This window comes from Pezoporus flaviventris, unplaced genomic scaffold (assembly GCF_033815535.1).
Source record: "Pezoporus flaviventris isolate CSIRO_AGI_PZ_B2104156 unplaced genomic scaffold, CSIRO_AGI_Pfla_v1 ptg000034l, whole genome shotgun sequence".
Taxonomy (NCBI): Eukaryota; Metazoa; Chordata; class Aves; order Psittaciformes; family Psittacidae; genus Pezoporus; species Pezoporus flaviventris.
The window spans coordinates 2,742,292-2,765,277 of NW_026892582.1; the positions used below are offsets into that span (position 1 = coordinate 2,742,292).

The 22,986-nt window shown below is 48.2% G+C and overlaps 2 protein-coding genes across 4 annotated transcripts; both read right to left on the reverse strand.

The window, feature by feature from the left end:
* Positions 1-2,793: 2,793 nt before the first annotated feature.
* On the reverse strand, positions 2,794-10,802 carry WBP2 (WW domain binding protein 2). Of its 2 annotated transcripts, none has more exons than XM_061462011.1 (8): positions 10,646-10,802; positions 8,835-8,943; positions 8,161-8,296; positions 6,516-6,608; positions 6,089-6,205; positions 5,731-5,853; positions 4,557-4,633; positions 2,794-4,365 (listed from the first exon to the last, which is right to left on the reverse strand). In XM_061462011.1, the coding sequence occupies exons 1-8, from the start codon at positions 10,795-10,797 to the stop codon at positions 4,312-4,314; spliced, it is 861 nt and encodes a 286-aa protein (XP_061317995.1). In that variant the 5' UTR covers positions 10,798-10,802; the 3' UTR covers positions 2,794-4,311. The 2 variants fall into 2 exon arrangements, with proteins under 2 accessions (XP_061317995.1, XP_061317996.1); XM_061462012.1 differs by having other exon boundaries at positions 10,641-10,779.
* A 2,109-nt stretch (positions 10,803-12,911) lies between these two features.
* On the reverse strand, positions 12,912-22,670 carry TRIM47 (tripartite motif containing 47). Of its 2 annotated transcripts, XM_061462013.1 has the most exons (6): positions 21,953-22,670; positions 20,242-20,337; positions 19,508-19,738; positions 18,732-18,927; positions 17,960-18,034; positions 12,912-16,773 (listed from the first exon to the last, which is right to left on the reverse strand). In XM_061462013.1, the coding sequence occupies exons 1-6, from the start codon at positions 22,661-22,663 to the stop codon at positions 16,148-16,150; spliced, it is 1,935 nt and encodes a 644-aa protein (XP_061317997.1). In that variant the 5' UTR covers positions 22,664-22,670; the 3' UTR covers positions 12,912-16,147. The 2 variants fall into 2 exon arrangements, with proteins under 2 accessions (XP_061317997.1, XP_061317998.1); XM_061462014.1 differs by lacking the exon at positions 17,960-18,034.
* Positions 22,671-22,986: the final 316 nt, after the last annotated feature.

The window sequence follows — 22,986 nt, forward strand, 5'->3', positions numbered from 1 at the left end:
CTTTCAGCCTGGGAACAGAGCTGATAGCGATGTTTTGGTTTGGCCAAGGATTTTGTGAGCCTCATGCTCTGCCAGGGAGGAGGGAAAGCCAGGAGGAAGCAGAGACAGGACACCTGACCCAAACTGACCAAAGAGGTATTCCATACCACAGCACATCATGCCCAGGATGTAACTGAGAGTTCCCCAGAAGGGCTGGTAGACTGCGGGGTTGGAGGAGGTATCAGTCAGAGCTTGGTCTGGCTGGGGGGGTGAGTTATCAGTCAGCTGGTGCTGAGCTGTTGTATTCTCTTCTCTTGTTGTTTCCTTTATCATTGTTATTATTGGTGGTAGCAGTAGTGATTTGCGTTATACCTTAGTTACTAAGCTGTTCTTATCTCAACCCGTGGGAGTTGCATTCTTTTTAATTCTCCTCTCCGTCCCGGAGGGAAAGAAGAGGGGGGAGTGAGTGAACAAGTTGCCTGACTGGGTTTAAACCATGACATAGTACCTGCAGTTCCTGTGGTAACAGGTTTTTGTGTAAGTTCTCAGAGCACTTTAGAAATAGCCTGGTTGCACCACACTCATGTGGAAGGGGGAAAAAGCTGCACATGCAGAGCAGGGTAGGAGGCAGAAGATGCAGCAAGGGACTTCTCAAATAAAGAGGTGAAGTTACATCAGGGAAACAAAACTACACAGCAGTAGAGTATCAGTCTGTGCCAAAAGATTAACTGGATCTAACATTAACTATTCCTTTTTTTCTTCAATAGTGTAATAGCATCCAAATATTGGAATTTAATGGCACTCATCTAGCTCTCACATGACAGCCTTTCTGCTGCATAGTTGATTAATTATGCAAGAAGGGACCAGATGCGGAGGTGTATTAATGCAAAACATTCCCTCCTGCCCTACTCTCACCCTCTTCCAGAGCAGAAGTAGACTTTGAATTGCACTTCCCCACTTTAATATTTAAAATCTTCTATGCTGGCAGCACAACCAGCTGACCCTTTGACACGCTCTAAGAGTACAGCTCCCATCAGTGATATGGGAGCAAGTGCTAAAAATCTAGGCTAAATTTGGGTTTTGGGGTTTTAACAACCAAGGCAGGGATTCTCACCAGCATCTGTCTGGCCAAAATTTGCATCCTCCTGAACTGTGCTGCTCCACTCAACCTAATACATGCATGAGCCTTGCTGACTCAGTGACTTGCCCAGCCTTCCAGGCCCACAGATTCAGTGTTCCCAAAATATGCTTCACTTCTCATCAGCACCTTTCCAAATGCACCAAGACCACCATAAACAATCTCTTTAATTAGGCTTGCTTCTTCTCACCTCCCCACAGACTATGTCAAGCTCTAGCCTGGAAGAACAGGGACATTCACCGACAAACCAATGTAAAAAGGTCACAGCTCAAAAGTCATTAATTTAGCTCACTAATACCCACGCGGAGGAAAGGAGTATTTCATTTATTCCAGCCTGACTCAGCCTTTCAACATATTTTCTATTTTCCTGGCACCAAACTTCATGGTCTCTCTGCAGATCTTCCCACTTGTCTTCACTAGCAGAACAGACACTCGGCTTGAACCAGAGCCAAGTTTTCATCAGAGCAGATACCTAATGTTTCTTCTTCCAACACCCAGTTGAGGGAAGATTTTTAAAAACTTCCTGAGTTTGTGGTGGTTGTTGGCATGAGCTCCACAGTGAGTGGTGCTGGGTGAGAGACCTGGAAACTTTGTGCAATCTGTTTTCTAGGATCATCTGTCTGGGGAAATTTTAAATCCGTCTGGGAGACATTTTAAACTAAAATAGAGTACAGAGAGCTTTCTTCAGCATCTTACAGTTGGACTGATGTGATTCAGGAAACCTGATTTGAACTCATCTAATTCACAAACCAAGATTTATTAGGCTCCTACTGGGCTGTAATATTTTCTCTCTTCATGCTTTCCTTCTCCAACCACCTCTTGCTACAAAAACCAAACCCAAACAGCTCAACCAGCCTTAAAATGCTGGGAGGACATGAAAGCTGAAAATCATATATAGGAGAGCAGTATCTGGAAAATGTTGGTCAGGGAGTTCAAGAGAATTAAGGCTGCTAGTGGCAGCTGCGAAGAGGAATGAAGCCAGGCAAGGTTTGACTGTCACCCGTAAAGCAGCTTCTGAACTTCTGTTCGACAAATGTCAGTGCAAACTGGAGGGACTCGCCTCATCTTGGAGGAACCACAAGACTAGACCTCACGTGGGACACTTCCTGCTCCAGAATATACAGACAGGCCTAATTCTGCTCACTCTGAGGAGCAACAGCTCTTGCAGCACTGCCGGAGGACACCTGGGAGGAGCTTCATGGTGCCTGAGGAACAACTGCTCCACTTTGCCAGGGAGGAGAGCTACCAGGTGGAGCACAGCACCTTAGAGTGTTCAGACCTAACAGAGCAGAACGATCCAGGCACCTCAGCACACTTAAAACAAACAATAAAAAAGATTAAATTATTGATTGCTTCTAATTAGAGAAACACTTTAGATGAAGTAACTACACTGCATCCCTTAACTACTTCTATCAGGTTGCAACCATCTGGATAAAGTGTTAAGCAGCTGCCTTACCAGTTTACAACAGGAGTAGCAAATTGGTGTTTGACAAAAGATTTTAAAATCTTATTTTTCATTTCACAAAGTCAGTCAAGAGAAACCAAGTGACTAATGTCAGCAATGAGTAGCCAAAAACAAAATCCAAGTGACTTTGCTGTTTAATTCTCCCTCTCTCCATCCAAAGCTACTAAATCACCATTAAGTTTGCCCATTCACACAGAAGTGCACAAACACATTAAATTTTGAGCAGATTTCTCTTTAGTTCACAGTCTCAGCAAAACAAATCTGCATTCAAGAGTCATTTCACAATATATTAATCAAACATTTTCAAAATAATTATTTCTTTTTTACATAACCATTTCTTTACATCACTGCAATAGCAATTCTAGAAAAGTCAGTGTACAGACAGTAGCAATTTGATTAATCAGCTAGACTCAAACAAAATGAGGGGTGGACCTTTTTTTTTCTCTCCAAGCAGGTTGCATGCAGCAGGTCTCAGCAGCTCCCCTAGCGCACAATCTTTCTTCACACTTGCTGGGAAGGATTTTCTCTCTTAGCTGTCAGAAGACAGTCAAGTCTGGTTTGTGCAAAGCTTTGCATAATGCAAAGTTTCACAACCTGGATTCTGATCAGTCTTGCAGAGGTTCTGCACACTGGAGTCATTGCTAATGAGATTGATGAATCAATGCTACAGAAAGGAAAGACATGAACCCTCCCTCAGTCTAATGAGCCCATGTTCAAGTTTCCAGGCAGTATTTTCAAAGCTGATGCAGGAACACTAACAACACTAAAGAGCATTCAAAAAAGCAGCTCAGCTGCACCCAACAGCTTGTCCCAATGTTCTGCGTATTCTCTCAAGACCTTCCAAGGCAGAAGAAATTATTTTCTCCCCATTAGGTATTAATTCACCAGTTAAATCACAGCCGTAAGATACTTCACTGGCCAAAACGTGTAACGTGTATTACATCAAAGAAAAATTAAAGAGAATATTCAGAACTTGATCTCAAGTCCACAAATCTAAATGGATAAATAAAGACGTGAGAAAATTAGTGTTCTCATATGATCTATAACTAGTTAGCTACTCATCAACCCTGTAAGGAGTATTATGCTTTCTTAAGAATGGAAGCTTGTCAGCATCATCACACACAGTGCACAGCAGGAGAATGTGGAGGGCTACCAGATTATCTGCTACAATTGCAAAGAACCCAAGGAAGTTTAACAGTTATCTGAAAAAAGCAATAGGTGTCCATTTCCTTTGAGATGACAAAGATTCCGTTTGAAACCCTTTCTCAGTAGTAGAGGGGAAAGTTCGATATGATACTCTTTAGAGGAATGTCCACATATGCTCTTGGCTGCATACTAAGGTATATTCAAGACATCCCCACCCCCAAACTTTTTTTCCATGTTATGGGCACTTTAATCATCAGTTTGGAGCAGCTGCTCACTCTAAAGAGGTATAATTTAAGAATAAAAAGAAACAGACATAAGGGAAAAAGATGAAAAGAACCTCCAGTTCTAGTGATGTGGTGCAGAGGGAGAAGGGAATACTGCAGTAGAACAGCAAACCCTCAGAGCTCTACAAGAGAACCCAGGCTGCCGAAATCTCTCCCCTTCCTCTGCAGGTATCTACCACTAAAGTCCATGAAAACTGTGTGCCTTGGTGGAGGCTCCTCAGTGCTATGGACTATGCCCCAAGATTCTGCCAAAATGGGAAGTAAGAAAGCAATGAGTTTTGGAGAAGTTCTGTGCTAGCTTATTGGTTTTTCTTGTCCTCTGGTGGAAAGTATGGAGGAGGGGGTGGCTGGTCCTGAAATAAAGACAATAAAAGAACATCAATTCATGACTAAGAAAAACAAAGGCAACCCCAACCACCCTGCAAAAAAAACAACTAAAAACACTGAAATGAATTCAGACAAACTTTACTGTGTCACTGAGAAAAAGAACAGCTAAGTGCACATTTACCTCACACTGCAAACCCAGGATGACACAGGAACTCACCGGAGGCATGTAGACATTATGTGGGTTGACTGGGCTGTAGTAAGCACTGGCAGTGGCTTCGGCAGCCTTCGCTTCAGCTGTCACAGAAAGAGAAGTTACAGATTTAGTGACACACACAGAACTTCTACACTGAAAAAAAAACCTCCACATATTCCTGGCCAGAAAGTGTTACTAACAAAGCACTATTTGACCAACACTTGAGTTGCAAAATAGTTACAACAAACAAGATGACTGAGCACTATCTCTTCCAGTTGCCACAGGATTTTCAAGGGCAAAATGAAGCAGACCAAGATTTCATTTGGAAATGTCACCTGGGAGTAGCCTTGTAGTTAATAAATAAATGCTAACAGCAGTTTTGCCTGAATAGACAACACCTCTTAAAAAGGCAGTTAACAAACCTCCTTCTTGGATGTAAAAACACAAGAGAAAACAAAAATCAGCAGAAGTTTATAGCAGCTCAGGGACTCATTCTTTAAAGGTGATTTATGAAGGTAATCCAGGTTGTCTATTTCTGCAGAATACAGAAAACCTGTACAACCATCTTGATCAGTGCCACTTCCCAAATAATAGTTCATAGGTGATTGGCTGTTTATTCAACCCAAAGAGAGACAAATACCATTACCTGTAAGAGATCTATGACTGTGTCCAACCACAAAAAGCTCTCTTCCCCCCTCCTCCACAAACCTTTTAAGACCACACTTGAAGTCATTCTGATAAACCACAAAGAGTGAAAATGAGACTGTTATTTCCCCAGCTTCTCTCCATCATCTATTCCTCTGTTCCATATTGTTTAAACAGAAGTAATAAAGTTAGAGTGAAATGGGAGAAGGTGGAGTATCACCAAAGCCTGCTTTGCTAACTAAAATGGACTACAAACACGTTTCACCAGCAAGATTACCACAGCAGGATAATCATAAACTGTATTTTTTCTGTTTCAACAAGAAAAAAACAGCTGCAAAATATCTGCTAATAATATCTACCCTGGAGAGAATCAGGCTGGCCTCCAGACTGAGGTGGAGATTAAGGGAGCTCCTTAATCCCTCTTCTAAATATTTTTAACTTCTAAGTGCAGTTTCTACATTCTATGTTCCCCAAGAGATAACAGACAACGAACAATGTCTATTTCATGGGTAACAAAATGTTGTGAGCTAATTCATCTGAACATGCTTCTTACCTGCAGGAGTGGTGGGCAGGTCTGGCCCACTCACAGGAGGTTCCATGGGCCCCGGGTATGGCGGAGGTGGAAACTGCATGTAACCCATGTCTCCATCCACCACAGGAGGGCCAGGATAAAACTCTGTCAGGAAAAAAGTAACACAGCAAACACTTCACTCCTTTGGGAGGGTCACAGCACACAGCCAAAACAAGCCAGAGGAAAATACCTTCAAGCTCAGAAACAAAAGTGGCACAAAGCATCAGATCAAATAAAAGCAAATCCAATTTGATTATGTAAAATCAGTGTTTCTTCTCTTTTTTACCTATTTTAACTGTTGCTAACTAGAATAATCCCTATCTTCAATTCCCAGACTTACCAGGAGGAGGTGGGGGGTATGGATAGCCCCCATTAGCTGCAGCTGGTGCAAAAGCATAGGATCCATTCGGCATACAGGAATAGCCATAAGCTCCATTGGGTATTTCACCTCTGGAAACTGGAAAAGTAAAGATAAGCTGACCTCATCAAAACATCAAGCCTGCAACAAACACAGGCCAAGAACTCCAAGAAAATTAGAGTCCTTATCTGAAAAAATAGCTCCATCCCAGTAACTCTGCTGTTCATTGGATGCAAAAAAAAAAGTATTTTAATCTATTATGTAATTATTTTTTAAAGCAAGCAGGTTCCAGATACAGCTTGAAACTTGCATCAATTTGAATCCAACCTGAAATCACCCTTGCTATAGAATGAAGGCAAGGCCTTCTGAAACCACTGAACTCTCTGGCACTACTGCCAGGCTCCTGTACCTTGTGATGCCACCTGCAGCATCCGCTGGCCAAACTCGATTGCGCCTCCAGCTGAGAAAGTCATCTTGAACATAGCAGATCCTTCCCAGCCACCTGCAGGGAAGAAAGACAGAATTCAGAAGCAAGAAGCCATTTTGATGCTATTTAGCTTCTAAGCTTTACCTACAGACACCCTGTACGCAATTCTTTAAAGAGTTTATCCAAAAACTGAAGGGAAAGATGCAGATAAAATGGTAGAATTACCCTATTGGAAAAATTCACATTGGGGTATTTTCAGGTCAAGAGACACCTGAAGAAGACACATCAAGGAGGGAGATCTTCAGAAGCTTTCTAAAGTTGTGCCTGTTACCACACTAGCTGTCAACAGACCAAGCTATCAGGAGTGCTGGATTTGCTCTAGCTTTGTAGAAGATTAGTGCTGAAGACAGGGATCTTCTTAATCCTGTTTGCTAAAAAGCCTTTGCAACTACACCTAACTGTTGGCTATAAATTAGTTTGGGTCTTTGAGTGCCCAGTGCAGAAAAGAGCTTAATGAAAAACATGCTCCACATAAATCCATTAGAGTCCTCAATTTCAAGTCAGGATAATAATAACAATAAAAAATAAATAATAACATCTCATATTACAGACTAAAAAAGAAAATCAAGCACAGCCCAGGTCCCAACAAAGCATCAAAGCAGAAGCTGTGTCAGTGCTGAAGCAGGGACATGTAGACTCAAGAGCCCTTTGAGGTAAACCAGACTCTTACAGCTGTTAAAGCAACATCCTCATTAAAAAAGACAGCCTTTTGGGAAAATTCACAAAGATTTAGCTAAAGTCGTTTGCCTTTCACACAGCTTACAGAGTTTGTCATTACTGCTCAGGCTTCCTCTCATGCTGGATGGTCCCACTTTGCTCCTTTACAGAAGCTACAATGCTGATTTCAGGATTACAGACTGAAGGCTCTTAAGAACTCTGATTTCAGTGCTCAACTAATAGACTAAATCAAGCTGGAGATAAAAAGAGTTTAGTGCACTATGTGTCTTTGGTAAAAAGGGGAGCATAAAGCAGTAATTAAAAAAAATCGTGTTGAAGATATCTACCACAAACTTCTCATTGAACATACTATGAAACCACCCCTGGAAGATTCCGTGGTGTCAAGACAGTCCATTCTCTTCCAAGTATCGTTTTTACTGCTAAGATACACTACAGCGATTGTGTGCCTTTCCCTAAATTGCACAAAAAAACTGATGATGGGGAACAGTGCTCCTGAAAACCCAAATAAACCCAGAAAGGGTCATGAGCCTTCGGCACAAGAGGACCCGGATTCAGAATTATCAGGTAACTCCACTGAGCAATGCAGAATGACATCCTCACTCCTGCTGACTCTGCTCTGATGTTTACTCAGTGAGATCACCTGGCTGATTAAAGTCATGCAAAAGCACAGAGGGCAGGAGTGAGATTAGTTGCAGAACGCATCTGGTCACTGTAATTGTACAGGGAGCAGACAAGGGGAATATTTCTGGCTGCTAATTTCAAAGACGAGACACATTCTAGCAGCACTGTAAAAACCCATTTGGCCAGTATCCAGCTTCAGTTACACTGATACTTTCTCATGAACTGTGCAGCTGAACTAAGACACAACTTACATCTGCGCTGTACATACCTCCTGCTTCTGCTTTCACTGTGCCCTTGATATAATTTGCTCCAAAGACAGGCTGCTTAATTTCACAATCTTTCAGCAAATAAAAGGGCATCACAAAAGACTGCATAGCATCCTTTCCCTTCGACACAAAGATAATCTAAAAAGAAAACATTACAAAGGGTATGTAAAACAAACAGGAAACACAGGCCTGATTCATTATGCGAAGTGACTTTTTGCTGGACTGAAACTCCCTCCTACATCTATAGTTGTGCAAACCAAAAGCTACACAGAACAGTCACAAGGGTAAACTGCAGCCTCCAGAAATAAAGCATTCCAGGAAGGCTACACTTGCTTAGATAATACTCTTCCCAGCTTCCAGAGAACTTTCTGCTGCACACAGCTATGATCTAGTAGCTGCACTCTTGTATTCAGCATTTCCAGACCACTGCTAATTTCCAATCTCAAAGACGCCTGATGGACTAAACACCTGCCTTTATAAGAATTAACCAGATTTATTACCTTTTGACAAATAGATAGGCTGTACAATGAATTCATAATGCTCCCCAGGGGGAGAGGATGAGCCATAATTCAAGGGGTAGTAGACTATCCTGACTTTCACGCACCGAGGACATTTAAATACAGAATTGCAAAGAGCCCCTATCTCCTTACACAAGACAAAGTCTTTTACTACTTACTCGGTAGGGAGTCAAGAAAACACTCCCTTTCTTGGTCCCTTTGAACACATCTGGCATAGGTTCAATATCACTGAAGGTAATTTCTACATGATCATAGGTCATCAAAACACTACAAACAAGATGAGAGAAGCAACACAGTGTTAACAGTGTTATAGCTCAAGTCAGAAGTACAACACGCGTGTAGGTGTTTACTGACCTACCAAAACTGCCTTTAACCTCAGCCTAGTGCTCAGCAGACAAAAATCAGAAATCACTCTGGCTTGCATTTTCTTGGTGTTTGTTTTTTGGCAGTAGCAACTTATGCAGTACCTGCTGCTTGTTCTCAGCCTTGTGCTCCCTCCTCAGTGTGCTGGCACAGCTACCATTGTCTGCATAACCAGGCAGTGAACCCAAATAACTGAACTGATCAAAATCTCAAGGCATATATATAATTTTAAGTTGCACTGCATTTCTGCTGGATCAGTTCTCTAATTTGGTTCACCACAAGTAACACAACAGAGGAAGGACTGTTGAAGCAGGAACTGCTTGGGATGCCTTGCGAAACACAGCTATCAAAGGTCTAACCACAGCTTAAGCATCTCTGTCACAGAAACAGGATGGAAAGGAACTCCCCCTTTACGCCACTAGCCTTTATTAACCCATGCTGTCTGCACTGACTCCTTCATTCTCAGTTCAAAACTGACCTAATTAAAACCAGTGCAATACCCTTGCACAGATACAGCTGGTAATTTGTATTACGTAACAGCATCCACATTAGGGACTCTAATCCCTAAAGGCAGAGAAACCTCCACCACCTTTTCCTTTGGCAGCTTACGTGCTACCATCCTCAGTCACTTGCCCTTTCCTTCTGCCAGCCAGTAGCTGTCCTTCCAGCAAAAGCTCTGGAAAGGCACAGGGGCCAGCAGCATTGCTTGGGCTACAGCACATCAGCTGAATCAACCACCACAAGCAGCATAGGCTGCCACATGAGAGGTAACCCTGATCCAAGGCAGGCTGACAACTCGGAACAGTAATACACAGTTGTTTGTTTTAGTGAATGCAAATTTAAGCCCCAGAGTTGATCTTGCTAAATTCTTCAAGGAACGGTCACATCCCGAACTGAAGTCAGGCACAGAATTCCTGTACCAATGTTTAAGTGGCCCTATGGAAAGCCACCCTGAAAACTGAAGTACTCCCTTGCCTAAGAAGCAGGTGACTGCCACGTCAGAAACAGAGCACGCCGGCAGACACAAACGGTGAGGGCAGCCAGGCAGACAAAGGCAGCTCTGTGGAGGCTTTCTGTTTCCATGGTTATATCCTAGTGCCTTTCCCCAACAGTGCTGCTCCTTCCTGCACACACGGAGGGGGCGTGTGTGCAAAGAAACCCAAGCGGGCAGCTCTTGAACAGCGGCACACTGCGTCGAGACAGGAGAAGACTGGGCCCTAGCCGGAATCACCTGGCTGGGGGGATGAGCTCTGCCAGCCCTTTCCGAGCACTCAGAGAGAGGCTGGGACAATAGGAGGAGGCAGGAGGAGGCATCAGCAGCAGGCAGGCCGCAGAGGGGAGCAGTCTAAGTGGGAAAAGCCCACGACAGAAGCCCAGCAGAGTCTCCGCCAGGGAGTCCCAGGGGCAAGGAGATATGTACAGCCCCTACGCTCGCAAGGAGAAGAAGGAAGGACGACCCACGCCGGCACCGAGAGGGTTAAACCAACCCCTTCCTTATATCCCCCCCATCCCCCTCCTCTCCCCACACAACCGCGCCTCCTGAAGAGAGTAAGCAGCACCCTGCTATCCCCCGGCCGGAGGCGGGGAGCAGGGGATGGCACCTCACTTCTCGCTGTTGTTAACGATGACGCCACCGCCCTCCGAGTGGTTCCTGTTCAGCGCCATGTCCTCCTCTTCCTCCTCCCCCGGCGAGCAGCTCGCTCTGCACCCGCGCCGAACGTGGCGGGTGGGCCGGCCGGGCCGGGCCGCGCGATGCATGCTGGGAGCTGTAGTCCGGTGGCGGCCGCCACGGCGGTGTACGTTGCCGCTCTGCTGGTGCCCCAGCACTGCCCGCTCTCGGCCCAGAGCCCGGCGCAGCAAGGGAAGCACCTCCCTCCCCAGCCTGGCCGCCCCTGAGGGCACCCGCAGCCTTCGGACCCTTCTCCCGCCACGATTTATGATCAATATTAATTTACCGAGCGCAACCCAGTTTAGGTTTTAAACTAGCTCAGTTTTCTAATACAGAAGAGGAGGGGTGATCCAAAGAGCCAGTCTCCCTTTTGGAAGAGCTCTCTAACATGTTTACAAACTCCATTAATCATTGAGTATGTGTCCTGCTGACCGTATATAACAAAGTGGTTTCAGTCACTTGGAACTCCCTGAACTTGGAAGCTCGCACTTTTCCTGGGATTTCTGCCCTCCAGGTGCTCTGGCACAGCAGCGCTTTGCGGATGGGAGTTCGCAGAGCATCCCGACAGTGATCACACTGACATTTTGTTTTAAAACGCTGTCTTTTGCTGCTGTTTGCACCTCATTTTTTATCCTGAACACATTTCCTGGCCAGCTCACCAGAGAATAAAACCTTTTCCCTAGGAGGCTGTCCGTTTTTGTTTGTAGGAAGGAGCTGTTCACACATCTCATGCAACCACAAGTGATTTTAACACTCTTTGGCAGGATCTCCCAGGGAAAAGCCCCAAATTAAGTGAAGCGGAGACAAAAATGGACTTCCAGAACTTGGCTGGGCAGAATCCAAACGTTTGGTAGAGTAGAATAAAAATCATCCCACATACTTGGTGGTACTGCACATAAAATGAAGCTTAGCCCCTTAAACAGCAAAGATGTTTGCTCTGTTTTCAACCATTTTTTAATTCACTTTTGACCCACAATTAATGTTTCACACACTTGCAAACGTATTTTTGGACCAATGTTGGCTGCTTTCCATGCTGGAATCAATCACATCCTAAAATTGCCCCTTTATATTGGAAAGTATTGAACTGGAAGGGCTAATCAGTTGCCCTGTGAACAAGTCAGGACTGTGTCTGTCTGGAGGGAATCTGGGAGCAGGAAAATCTCTGTGAAAATTTCTTTGCAGAGTTACAGTGAGGGTCTAATCTCCTGCCTTCAGGTGCACAAGCAGGAGGAGCTCTTAAAAAATTAATGTTTGCATGATTTCATTAAAAATAGGAGCCCTGCAAAACCAATCAACAGTTTTGAAGGGCTTCTCATAGCAATAACTGTCAACTGTATATCAATAATACACAAATATTTATTAAGAGCGTATATTACCTTAAATTTTACCTTCTTATATAGATTTGAGCTTTTCCCTGCAGGCTTTGCAGCTCAGCCCTGTTTGAGTGCCTGAGAACCAGATGGGGTGTGCGAGCAAAAGCAGAAAAACTACATAATGGAAACCAGCTTTAAATAAATGCAGTGACATAATCTGTATGGTTCTTGGCAGAAAAGAGCGCACTTCTGCTTTTCATATCCACTTTTTCAATAAGCTGTAAGTTTCCCTTTTAAGAAATGGTTATAACAAACGTTCTGATTCCTCTCCTATTAAAGTCAGTAACAGACATCTGCTCAGCTTCCACTGAGGCACTCAGCTGTGAAGCACTGCCACCTCGTATGAGCCAAGACTCCCTGAATAATGTTTCTCTCCTCACTCCAACCAACATTGGTATTAAGAAACACAGCCTTCATTTAGAAAAGGTACTGGTTTAAATGCCAGTATACATGGGAAGATACAGACCTCCTCATCACATAGAAAACCTTGGAAATTTATACTCTAAAAACTGAAAACACTGAGAGAAAAGTGCCTAATCTATTCATCTTTATTATTTCTAGTCTGAGGACCAAGACAGAAGAGAGCACTGAGAAAATTCATTGTTTTGAATTGCCCAGGACTGACAATATTGTTATTGGATTTTAAGATTATTCTGCTCCTTTTACAGTCAAGCAATAAAAATATGTATTTGGCACAATTCCCTTAGACACACTTGGAAAATAAAATCTGTATTATTTTATGCCAGATGTACAGGACACGGAAAAATAAACACAAGATAATGGGACAACTCTAATGGTTTGGTATTTACAGGAAAGACAACCCAGAGTGATGTCTGTACAATATTTAATGGCAAATCATAGTCTCTAACATCATTACATTATTCTCTTACAGTTCTTTCACACACTGTAAAATACAGTATTTGAAAATTCCTAATTAAAAGAGGAACACTCTGTAACAGCAGAAATAACTCAAGGGAACATGGAAAGACTGTTTCAATTGCCAAGTGTTATCTAATCATCTAAAGTCATCATACACCACATTTAGCCCTTTGTTTGCAGCAAAATCATGGACCCAGAGCTGGGTAGCGTACATTTCCTAATCATTCCAGTTTACACCCCATATTATAGGCAACACAGCAAACTCTGGTCCAACACCCTGGGGGTTTGCTCCCGTCTTACATCAGTCAGGATTTGCTTTATGTGTTAAACCACGAGGATTTACAGTGCTTCCAACGAGGGTAAAAGCAAGCAGCAGGAAGGAGACAGTTGGGTAGCACTTCCCAACTGCACTCTATCTACAGGAGCACTCAGAAACCCCCCACAAAGCTGCATATCAGCATCCCAGCTCTTGGGGCAGAGGTGAATTAAGTAAAAGCAGCAGCACAATCAGAAACAAAGCCCAAACACCAAACGTGTCCTCCTGACCTGCTCCCATGTGGTTACAGGATGGAAAGGGATCCCTCCAAACCATTCCAAACCCTGAAGGAGTTCAGAGACTTGTGTCTATGCATTGGGCAACACAGAAAAGGGAGGTATGTGTGACTTATGCATGGATTTCCCCACAGAGCTATCAATCTGCCTACAGCAAAATGAAACAGGGCAAAGGCCCAGACCTGCTGTATTTACTCTGGCAAAACTCCTCGCTGCAAACGGTGGGAGTTTTGCCTGAATAAAGGAGATTTAGGGCCTAGATGTGAGCCACCATGCGAAATCTCTTCCTGCAGACATGCAGCAGAGATCAAGATTACCTTCCTCTTCCTCTTGGGAGTTGCATGTCTTCACCCTTCTTATCTGGTAAGGCATTTCTGATATCAAGTCCTCTCCAGTATTACCAATAACAGCAGTGCCACCTGCACAGTGTCACTGCTGACATCTCATGCAAAGGCTGAGATTTGCAGGAGAGTGCCTGGCATGAGCCAAACAAAGCGGTTTTGAGGTAGGAGCTCAGGACACAGAGTGAATTCCCATCAGGACAGAAGCCTGGGCAGCATTCCCACTGACCAAGAAAGGCCAAGATTACACTCTGGAAGCCCTTCCTCTCCTTTTCTCACCATCTGCAGCATTTTAGGAGACACCACATGCAGAGGACAAAGAGAAGGGATTTGCGGACATATCCCAGCGGTGCACCTCCCAGACCAACTCACCTGCCCTGCCCCAAGTCAGGGGCAGCTGCACTTAGACCCTTCAGTCCCCAGAATAAGAGCCCACAGCAGCGGCCATATGCAGGGAACCAGCACCTCTTCCCGTGCCAACAGGAACTGGCAGCACTGGCAAACAAGTTACAATTAACCAGCTCTTTAAGCCTTAGTGTTTATCTAAACATGGCTTTAATTTTAAACCTCTCAGCTTTGTGGTTGCCTTTTTATTCATGTTCACTTTTTTCCCTTGGCTCGTCTTGAATACTACGATTTCCAGCTTATCTTTTACAGAATATATATATTTCATATATTAAGCTAAATGGGCCATTTTTTATCCCTTTTGACCGTTGATGTGTCATCACCAACCCACTCATACCAGCAAAGAGCCTGACCCAATATATTTTCTCTCTAGGTGCCTATTAAACAGCAGTATGATTCTGTAAAGCAAGGAGGCAAGTAGCAAACTAATCCTAGAAAAGATAAGCTTGTGGAAGGGCACACTGTGCTGAGACAGGGGCTGCAGTGTGCTGCCCTCACAGGCAGTATTTCTGTATTTTCCTTCTGGAAAAGCTACCTCAGGACATGTGAACTGGGGTTTTTGGCTCTCAGCCTCCAGTTTCCACCCTTCCCAGAGAGGAAACTTGCTTGAGAGTAGTTTTTGTTAATTGTTACTTATTACCAGAGTCTTAAGTATCATTTAATAACTGATTGATACTGTGCTTTTAATCCATGTGCTCACAGCTGTTCCTAGAACAGGCCATACAGCACCTCTTTTGCAACTTAAAAAACTCCCTAAGCTAAGGGGTGCATTTACAGCTCAAGTAAATGCAGCTGTAAAAAAATGCCCAGGGTACTTTAAGAGTTGGGGGTTAAACAGTATTAAAATCCCTTAAAATAGTAGTGCCATCAAAAATGTTGGGGGAAAATAAGGCTGTAAAGCTTTGGTAAGCAGTTCCCGAGGAACGTGTTTACTAAAAGCGCATCCTCAAAATTGTTCCAAGCTGCTCATTTCACCATCTCAAGGCAAGGAACAGCGTTGCTGCTTCTTGGCAAAATGTTTCTCCCAATTCCCAGCTGGGATTTTTGGCTGCTGTGGGGAACAGCCCCACAGCCATGGGGCTCCAATACACGCAGGCCCACAGCTTTTCCCAAATGAGGCTAGCCACAGACCAAAGTATCTCCTGGCTGTGGTGTGAGGGAAGGCAAAGATCCTCGTTTCATGTCTGCAGCACTAACAGGTGGACAGCCCTGCAAGGAGAGGTACTGCATTACTGCAGCATACTCCCAGCCATCCTCTTCTGCATCCCACCCACCCTGGAGCACCCTGCTCACCCACACCAAGGCACAACAGTGATGCAGGCACCAGGGGAGTGACTGCATCTGCTTTGGGGGCTCACCCAGTCCATGCAGGGCTTGCTATTTCAAAGGCACTTTATAAGGAACATGTGGAAGGTGTTGATGAGCCAGTCCTTCAAAAAACCAGCAGCAACATAGTGACCAAAGTAAGGCACAGTACGGAGCATCTATACAAGTCATCAGAGCAGTGTTAGTAGAAATCAAGGAGAGGGACTGGACAGCCTGGCAGCTGGACAACAAACAGCTTCAAATCGATGTGGCACTTCCCCTAAGCAATGCACTTTACCAAGAAAGGCTGTATCGCAGTCCCTGAAAGGGAAACTGAGGGGCAGGGAGTAGCAGAGACTATTCCAAGTTTGCTCAGCAGCCCAGGAGCAGAGCTGGCACTTGGATCCAGTTCCCTCCTGGCTCCCAGCCCATGGCTCTGCCCATCAGATAGCTTCATGCACCCTGGTATGCAGGCAGCACAGAACAAGGATGGCTGTGACAGAGATATACAACACTACCAAAGAGAAGCTGTGATGGTGGCAATACAATGCAAGAGAGACTTTTCTGAGTCCTCCCATGAGCAGTTACCTACGCTTTAGCACTGAAACACAGTCTTTCTTCAGTGGCCCGATCTGCAGGTGGGCATCGACGCTCTCCAGGAAGAAGGCTGGCTTCAGCTTGCACAAGAAAAGAGAGGCAAATTGGTGGTTGATCTTGTTCTGGAATGGGTCAAATATACCCTTGGCAAAAGGGGAGACCTTGAGCTGCTGCAGGCAGGTCATCTTGGAGTCCTTGACTCCATAGAAGGTCAGGGCCTTCTCTGAATACTCCAGGAAGACCCCAATTGTCTGGAAAAATGGCTGCTGAATGACAGACTCAAAGCCCCCAAACCAGACCACATAGTTCTGTCCATTCCACTGTAGGCAGCAAGACTTCTCATTTCGCCCCAGGCGGCCACGGGTGTAGGACTCGCGGGGGTCGAAGTCCTCAGCAATGACACCAATGCTGACCCAGCCATCGATGAGCTCCACCTCCCAGTAGTAGTTGCCCCGATTCATGAGATTCAAACCCAGCACCTGCTCACAATTGATGAACCGGGTGGGGCTTTCTGGGTAAGGGATGGGGCACAGCACCCGCTTAGCCCCTTTGGTGCCAAACAGATGGATAAACTTGTCAGCTGTGTCACTGTCGAGGTCAATGATGAAGGCAACTGTGTGGGTCAAAAAAAAAAAAAAAAAAAGACATGAGGATGAGGAGGGAAACAGGAGGAAATCTCCCCCCTCCCATCCCACTCTGATCCCCTGCTTCAGCCTTCAGGGATTAGCACGATCCTTTCTGACTTCTACCATCACTTGTTTTTAAATACCATGGCCAATTTCAGCCTTTGAGGATAAGGCTCTGGAACAGTTGATACCCCTATAAGCAGGATGAATACAGGTAACCAGGCAGAGGAGAGAGCAGGGAAGCTACTCAATTAGTTCAACCATGATACCAGACACTGGAGAATCTACCTGACAGAGTGGTTGCAGTAATATCCCATACAAAAGCAGATTTCTGGCAACCACAAACACAACAAGGAGGGACCCCAAGAAGACAGGGGAAAGCCAATCACATAACAACCACAAACCAGCTGCTCCTTGCAGGTGGCTCTCGCTGCCCTATGGCTCCTGTTGGAGCACAGACAGCCCCCAACATGTAGAGCCATATGAGAACTGCCACTGGATCCCAGACAGAGGGGACATCCAGCAGGAACAGCCCTGGACACATATTGCTGCCAACTGTATTGCAAGCCTGAACCATGGCACATCCAAAGCCTATAGAAGCGGCACAGCAGACTCTGCCTGAGCCCAGGCTTTGCTGCCCAGCTCCCTGTCTCAGTAGATGACCCCATTTTCCGTGTAAAGGCTGTGGGGGGTGCACAGGGTGTTGAAGCCCAAGCCCAGCCCTGTGCTCTCCAGCCTCAGTCCTTTCTGCTCCACTGTCTTTGTGTGGCCACAGAATTATCCCTCTGCTTGCTGCCGCTGAAGCTTACCCTCATCAGAGTCCACAAGGCAGATGCACAAACTCTGATTTAATTTAATGGAGGATCCAATTTGTCAAGGATTGGAAGGCAGCAGAAATTACGCAGTGCACCTATAGCCCTTGTCAGCTGGTCCATCAGAACTATGGACAAGGGGGGAAAAAAAACACCTAAACAGATTATGACTGTTGTCAGGAAAGCAAGGAAGCTTCCTTGTTAGCTGAGCAGTATTTCCCCCAGTGGCGGCAGTGCTCCTGCCAGCTGTTGACTTGGGATGAGCACAGACGGGCATGTGGGAAGGAGCTTGCTGGCTGGGAGAAAGGAAAGGGAAGATGGACCTTAGTAACAACTGTCAAAGCAAAAGTCCCTTGCTTACATTTCAGGAAGTAATCACGGCTCTCCTGGCAGGCGGGACTGTTTAACTTCTCTGGTAATCTGGAGACAGCCAACACTGCAGAGACAGGGACAGAAGGGTTTGTCATTAGCAAAGAAACCGATGCCACAAGCAAGGGTGTTACCGGAGCATCACCGCCTGCCTGACACCCTGATGGTACCCAGCTGCTGTGGGCCTCGAGCCCAGGCCAGCATCCATAGCTCCCCCTGCACATCCCTGCTGGCTCATGTACAGGGAAGGACAGATGCCATCTTTGCCACCTCAAGGAGATGAGCAGGGGAAGCAACAAATTGGCTACAGTTATTATGGCCATCTGAGAAACGAGAGAGAGGAGAGAGCTCAACCTAAATGAGAAAGTGCAGGAGAAAGCTACCTTATCATCTTTTTAACCCTGGTAGGTTTGGGAGACCACAGCCTCCCCCATGAAGAGGATCGTCTGTCCTGTGAAGAGAGTCCCCTTTCATGGGAGGCCTCTTTGGCCACTTGCTGCCCCCCACAGGGCCCTCCCTAACTCCCAGGCTGTTTGCTGCCTCTCCAGTCTCTGTGGAAAAAAATCGTAAAACCTCAAAGACAAGGAATAAGCCCAGACAGGAAGTGCACAACACAGCGCAACTGTGCCCTGCAGCTTCCAGGGCTGGAGGGAGAGGGGCCATTGCTCACAGGGGCCATGGTGTCTGCAAGCACCTCCCACCTATGCTGGGAGGACAAAACGTGCTGGGGTGACCTCCAGGCAGAGGGCTGGATGAACACAAACCTTCCTCTATCTCTTGGTAACTCTGCTCATCAATCCCTTTCCCCTGCAAGTGGTCCCACTGTTTTTTGCAGGCAGCGGACAGCACATCCTTCACCACACTCACAGCTTGGGTGCATTTGGTGAAGTTCAGCTCGTTTGGGAAGCTCAGAGCTGGTGAGAGGTTTTCTTCCATCGCAACTTTTAAGGCCTGAAATTCCTGAGCAAAAAAAGACAAGTTTCAGGAGCTTTCAAACAAACCAAAGTTGTCTCTTGTTCCACAACCCCACCCTGCCCCAGAGGATTTGGGAACTGGCAGCTCTCAGGACCTGGCACAAGGACAGCCTTATGAAAGGGAAGAGAGTGCTTTCCCGGCCACACATTCCTGGCGCCTTCTCTTCACTCCCTCTCAAACCCAGACCCATGCCCAGCTTGCACAGAGCAGCATTCCCCCGCAAACCAGACTCCTCTTGCTGGGCTGCCAAGGAGGGGAGGATGCGGGATGGCAGCAGTGGGACACCCCAACCTCTTGCTCTCTGCCCCACCTTGTGCCCCAGCCTCAGCAGCACATCAGCTGCTCCTGAGTCACAGCCAGGACGGAGATGGGGGCAATGGAAGAGGGTCTTGTCTGCTCGCCCCCCCCCCAGAAGCAGGGGGGAAATAGGACTGTGTCAACAGGAGAGAGACTCTGTAGCCCTCACATCCCAGGGCTCCTGGCATCTGGGTCCACATGAGATGGGACAAATCCCCCAAAAGACCAGGTTATCAGCTCCTTCTCTCTGCTATATCTACCCAGGCACCTGGAGGAAGTAGATGGTGTCAGTTCTGGGGACATTCTCCAGGTTTTGCTTGCACTGGACCAGCTTGGCTCGTCTCTCCTCCTTCCAGCGAAGATCAGCCTCAGCCTCCCCCAGCATGGAGCGCTCCCCTTCCTCGATGAAACTGGCCACCTCCTTCTGGAAGGTTGCCAGGACCTCAGAGGCTTCTGCAAAGAGCTTCTCAACCTTTTCCCTCTCCTTCATGGCAGCACCCTGAGCACAGGGAGAGAGGGTTCGGAGTCACCTGCCACAGGCAAGGGTGCAGAGCCCCCTTGTTCCCTGCCCAGCACCCAGTTCTCAGCTCTGTGGGGTCCTTCTGACACCGTGTAACACCCTTCACCCAAGAGCTCAGAGCACTTTACAATGCAGGTGTCAAGGGACCTGGCTAGGCACAGACTGCTCCACCATGTCTTGTGTCCCCAGGCCATGATGTGTTTGCACAAGGGGCAGAGGGGAACAAAACCCCCATGGGTCTGGGGAAAGAAGCTGCAAGAGCCAATGGATGCCCTGGCACAGTCCTTGCATCAGGTTACAAATGAAAGCAACCAGAGATGTTGTGAGGGGTAGCAGAGATGAGGAGCAAGAATCCTCAGGGATCCTTGTCAGGGTTACCATCCGTTTGCTCCCTTGTGAACACCACCTCTACATGCCATGCCCCCCAAAAGGTCATGGCTGCTCTCCAGCCCAGCAGAGCTGAGCAAACCCATTACAGTCACCTTAATGAGCTCCACCATCTTCTTGGCCTGTGCAATGGTGACTGCCAGCTCCTCCAGCTCGTTCTCAGCATCACTGAGGAATTTGGCTTGTTGGGCCTGCAGGCACAAAGCACAAACATTGAGCTCTGTCCCCCAACCCGGTGGCAGGGAGGTACATGGGACCCAAGCTCTCCCTAGACTCAACCCTCAGCCCCCTCTCTGACTGACATTGCTACTAGGCTTCAGGTGAAGAGTGCAAGTTGTTTTCCTGGTTTCCTACCCTGTAACATCCCACCTGCAAATACTCTGTCTCATCTGGGCTGCTAAGGTTGATGCCCAGCTCCACGCTCCCCACCCTGGTCCCAGCTGAAACCAAAGAAAATGGGAATATGAAAGCAAAACCATCAGGCAGCAATTGAAGCAACATGTTCCTAGTGTGTATTCCAAGGCTGGGAAAAATCCACCAGGGACTGGCGTGGAAGCTGAAAGGCAGGCCCAGAGCACGCACAAATGCAGCACTGGAGTCTTCTTCAACATTTCTCCAACCTCCCCTGGAGGTTTTTCATTGGGAGCAAAGCAAACCAGTTAGGGAGCACAGGGTGCTGTGTGGCTGCAAAGGAAACACGGTCTGAATGCAGTGCTTCCTGACATGCTATTGTTAGCACTAGCATGAGGACAGGCCCCTCAAGACCCTGCAGGGCAACAAGCAGCTTGCCGCCATGCAAAACCCCTCACCCCAGCTCCCTGCAGCACTTGTGCCCAGTGAGGCCAGAGAGGTGCTTCCCCTGTCCATCCTTCCCAGCCCATGCAGGTGATGCTAAGCGGCGCTTGCCGAGGCCCGACAGCTCCTCAGATCTGGGAATCACAGAGGCTTTCTATTTTAAGGCACCTGATGACTAATAATGTCAGTAAAAGGGTTTTCCTGCAGTCCCATGAGCTGGTGAGGGAGTGGGAGGTGGCTTGGGGCTGCCACTGTGCTCCCTGCCAGCATGTCCACAGCCCCCTGGAAAAAGCGAACCCTCTCCATATGCCCCACAGCAATGCAGAGGTGCCACCATGCTGCGAGCTTCATAGGCTGGGACGCACAAAGGCCCTGTATGCTCAAGGCAGCACCGCCCATGAAGGCAATACTGAGTTGGATTTGGAGCCCCAGTTTGTGGGTGTGAATTTTCTAGGTGACTCAGCCACATCTGGGAATGGGAATGACGGAAAAACCCTGCTGCCAAAACGCCAGGACACAAAGGGCTGGGGGAGCAGCAGCTGGGCAGGTGGCCAGCACACCAACAAAAACTGCCTTGACAGGGCTGTGGGAACAAGACAGAGAAGGCAAGCACCCTGTGACTATGGGGGTGGCTGCAGTGGGGTGTCCCAGGCACCCTCACCCCCAGCCCCACACCCATGACTGCAAACTTAGCCCCGCAGTGGGACAACCTCCCCCTGGGCTGACTGGCAGCTGCTCTGCCCCAATGCTTGTCCCCATCTCCTGCCCTGTCCGCATCCCACAGCACTCTGTCCCCCGTGCTGAGGAGAGGTCCTCTGGGGGCGGAGAGGGAGAGGGCGACAGCACACACCGTTTGTATGGCATCCTCTGGCACTGCTCCCGCACACTCCACTAGTGGGGGTCAGCTTTCCCGTGGGTGCTGCATGAGCCCATCCCAGAGCTGCCCCGCACGCACACCCCACAGCAGGGTCCCACCAGCAGGGGGACGTCCCGCACCCGCCCCGCACGCACCTCCTTGTGCTCGCGCTCCCGCTCGAGGGGCACCACTTCGTGGCCGCGGTGATCGTGGGCGCGGCAGCGAGCACACACGCAGGCCTGCTCGGCGCGGCAGAAGCCGTCGAGGGGCTGGAGGTGGCGAGGACAGAGCCCCTCCTCCAGCCGCCGCAGCGGGGCCACCAGGCGATGTGCGCGGAAGGCGCCGGCGCGCCGATGGGGCTCGAGGTGGGCCTCGCAGAAGGAGGCCAGGCAGACCAGGCAGGACCGCGCCGCCGCAGCCCGCGACCCCGCCGGGCACACGTCGCACAGCACCGCCGCTCCTTCCTCCGCCGCCGCATCCTCCTCCTCGGCTCCCGGTGCCATCGAGGACCCGGCGGCTGGCGACGGCGGGGACGAGCCGCCTGCAGCGGCCGCCAGCAGCGGCAGTACCTCACAGAGGGCGCGGTTCTTGCGGAGCCGCAAGGCTGCGGGGACGGGCTCCTGGCAGAGCGGGCAGCGGACAGCCCCGCCCGCCCCGCCGCTGCCGTCGGGGGGGCCCGCCCGCTGGCGGAGCGCCCCCAGACAGCGCTGGCAGAAGTTGTGCCCGCACGGCACAGTCACCGGGTCCTTCAGAAGATCGAGGCAGATGGGGCAGCCGAACGGGCCGTCGGGCAGACCCGGAGCCCCCAGCGTCAGCCGCAGCGCCACAGCGGAGAACGGCGGGGCGCCCCCGGGAGCAGTCTCCATCTCTGAGTACCCAACACCAGCCAGCCCCGCCGCCCGCCCCAGCCCCCGGTCCCGGCGGGAGGCGGGTGGCCGCCGCGCCCCGCCCGCCAGCCCGCTCCGCCTACCCGCGCCCGTAACCGCCGCTGCCGCCACTCCGCTCTCCGCAGTTGCCGGGTGTCGGCTGCCTCCCGGGGATCATGACCCCCCCATCCCCGGGACCTGGTCCCCAATCACCCACCCCCCTGGGAGGACCCTCTCCCCGGCATCTGTTGCCTTCTGGAGATCCACTTCCCCAGAGGGATGCACTGCTTCCCACTATGGCCTGCTATGTCCTAAAGGATGCA

What these genes read in the sequence shown, in the direction of transcription:
- WBP2 (XM_061462011.1), bottom strand. Translation starts at nt 10,797, where the DNA reads ATGCATCGCGCGGCCCGGCCCGGCCGGCCCACCCGCCACGTTCGGCGC. An exon ending in AGTGAAAGCAGAAGCAGGAG is followed by an intron (nt 6,609 to 8,160) that starts GTATGTACAGCG and finishes TCTTCCCTGCAG; the next exon opens with GTGGCTGGGAAGGATCTGCT. An exon ending in ATAATGTCTACATGCCTCCG is followed by an intron (nt 4,366 to 4,556) that starts GTGAGTTCCTGT and finishes TCTTTATTTCAG; the next exon opens with GACCAGCCACCCCCTCCTCC.
- TRIM47 (XM_061462013.1), bottom strand. Translation starts at nt 22,663, where the DNA reads ATGGAGACTGCTCCCGGGGGCGCCCCGCCGTTCTCCGCTGTGGCGCTG. An exon ending in GGGAGCGCGAGCACAAGGAG is followed by an intron (nt 20,338 to 21,952) that starts GTGCGTGCGGGG and finishes TTGTGCCTGCAG; the next exon opens with GCCCAACAAGCCAAATTCCT. An exon ending in AGATGGTGGAGCTCATTAAG is followed by an intron (nt 19,739 to 20,241) that starts GTGACTGTAATG and finishes CCCTGTGCTCAG; the next exon opens with GGTGCTGCCATGAAGGAGAG.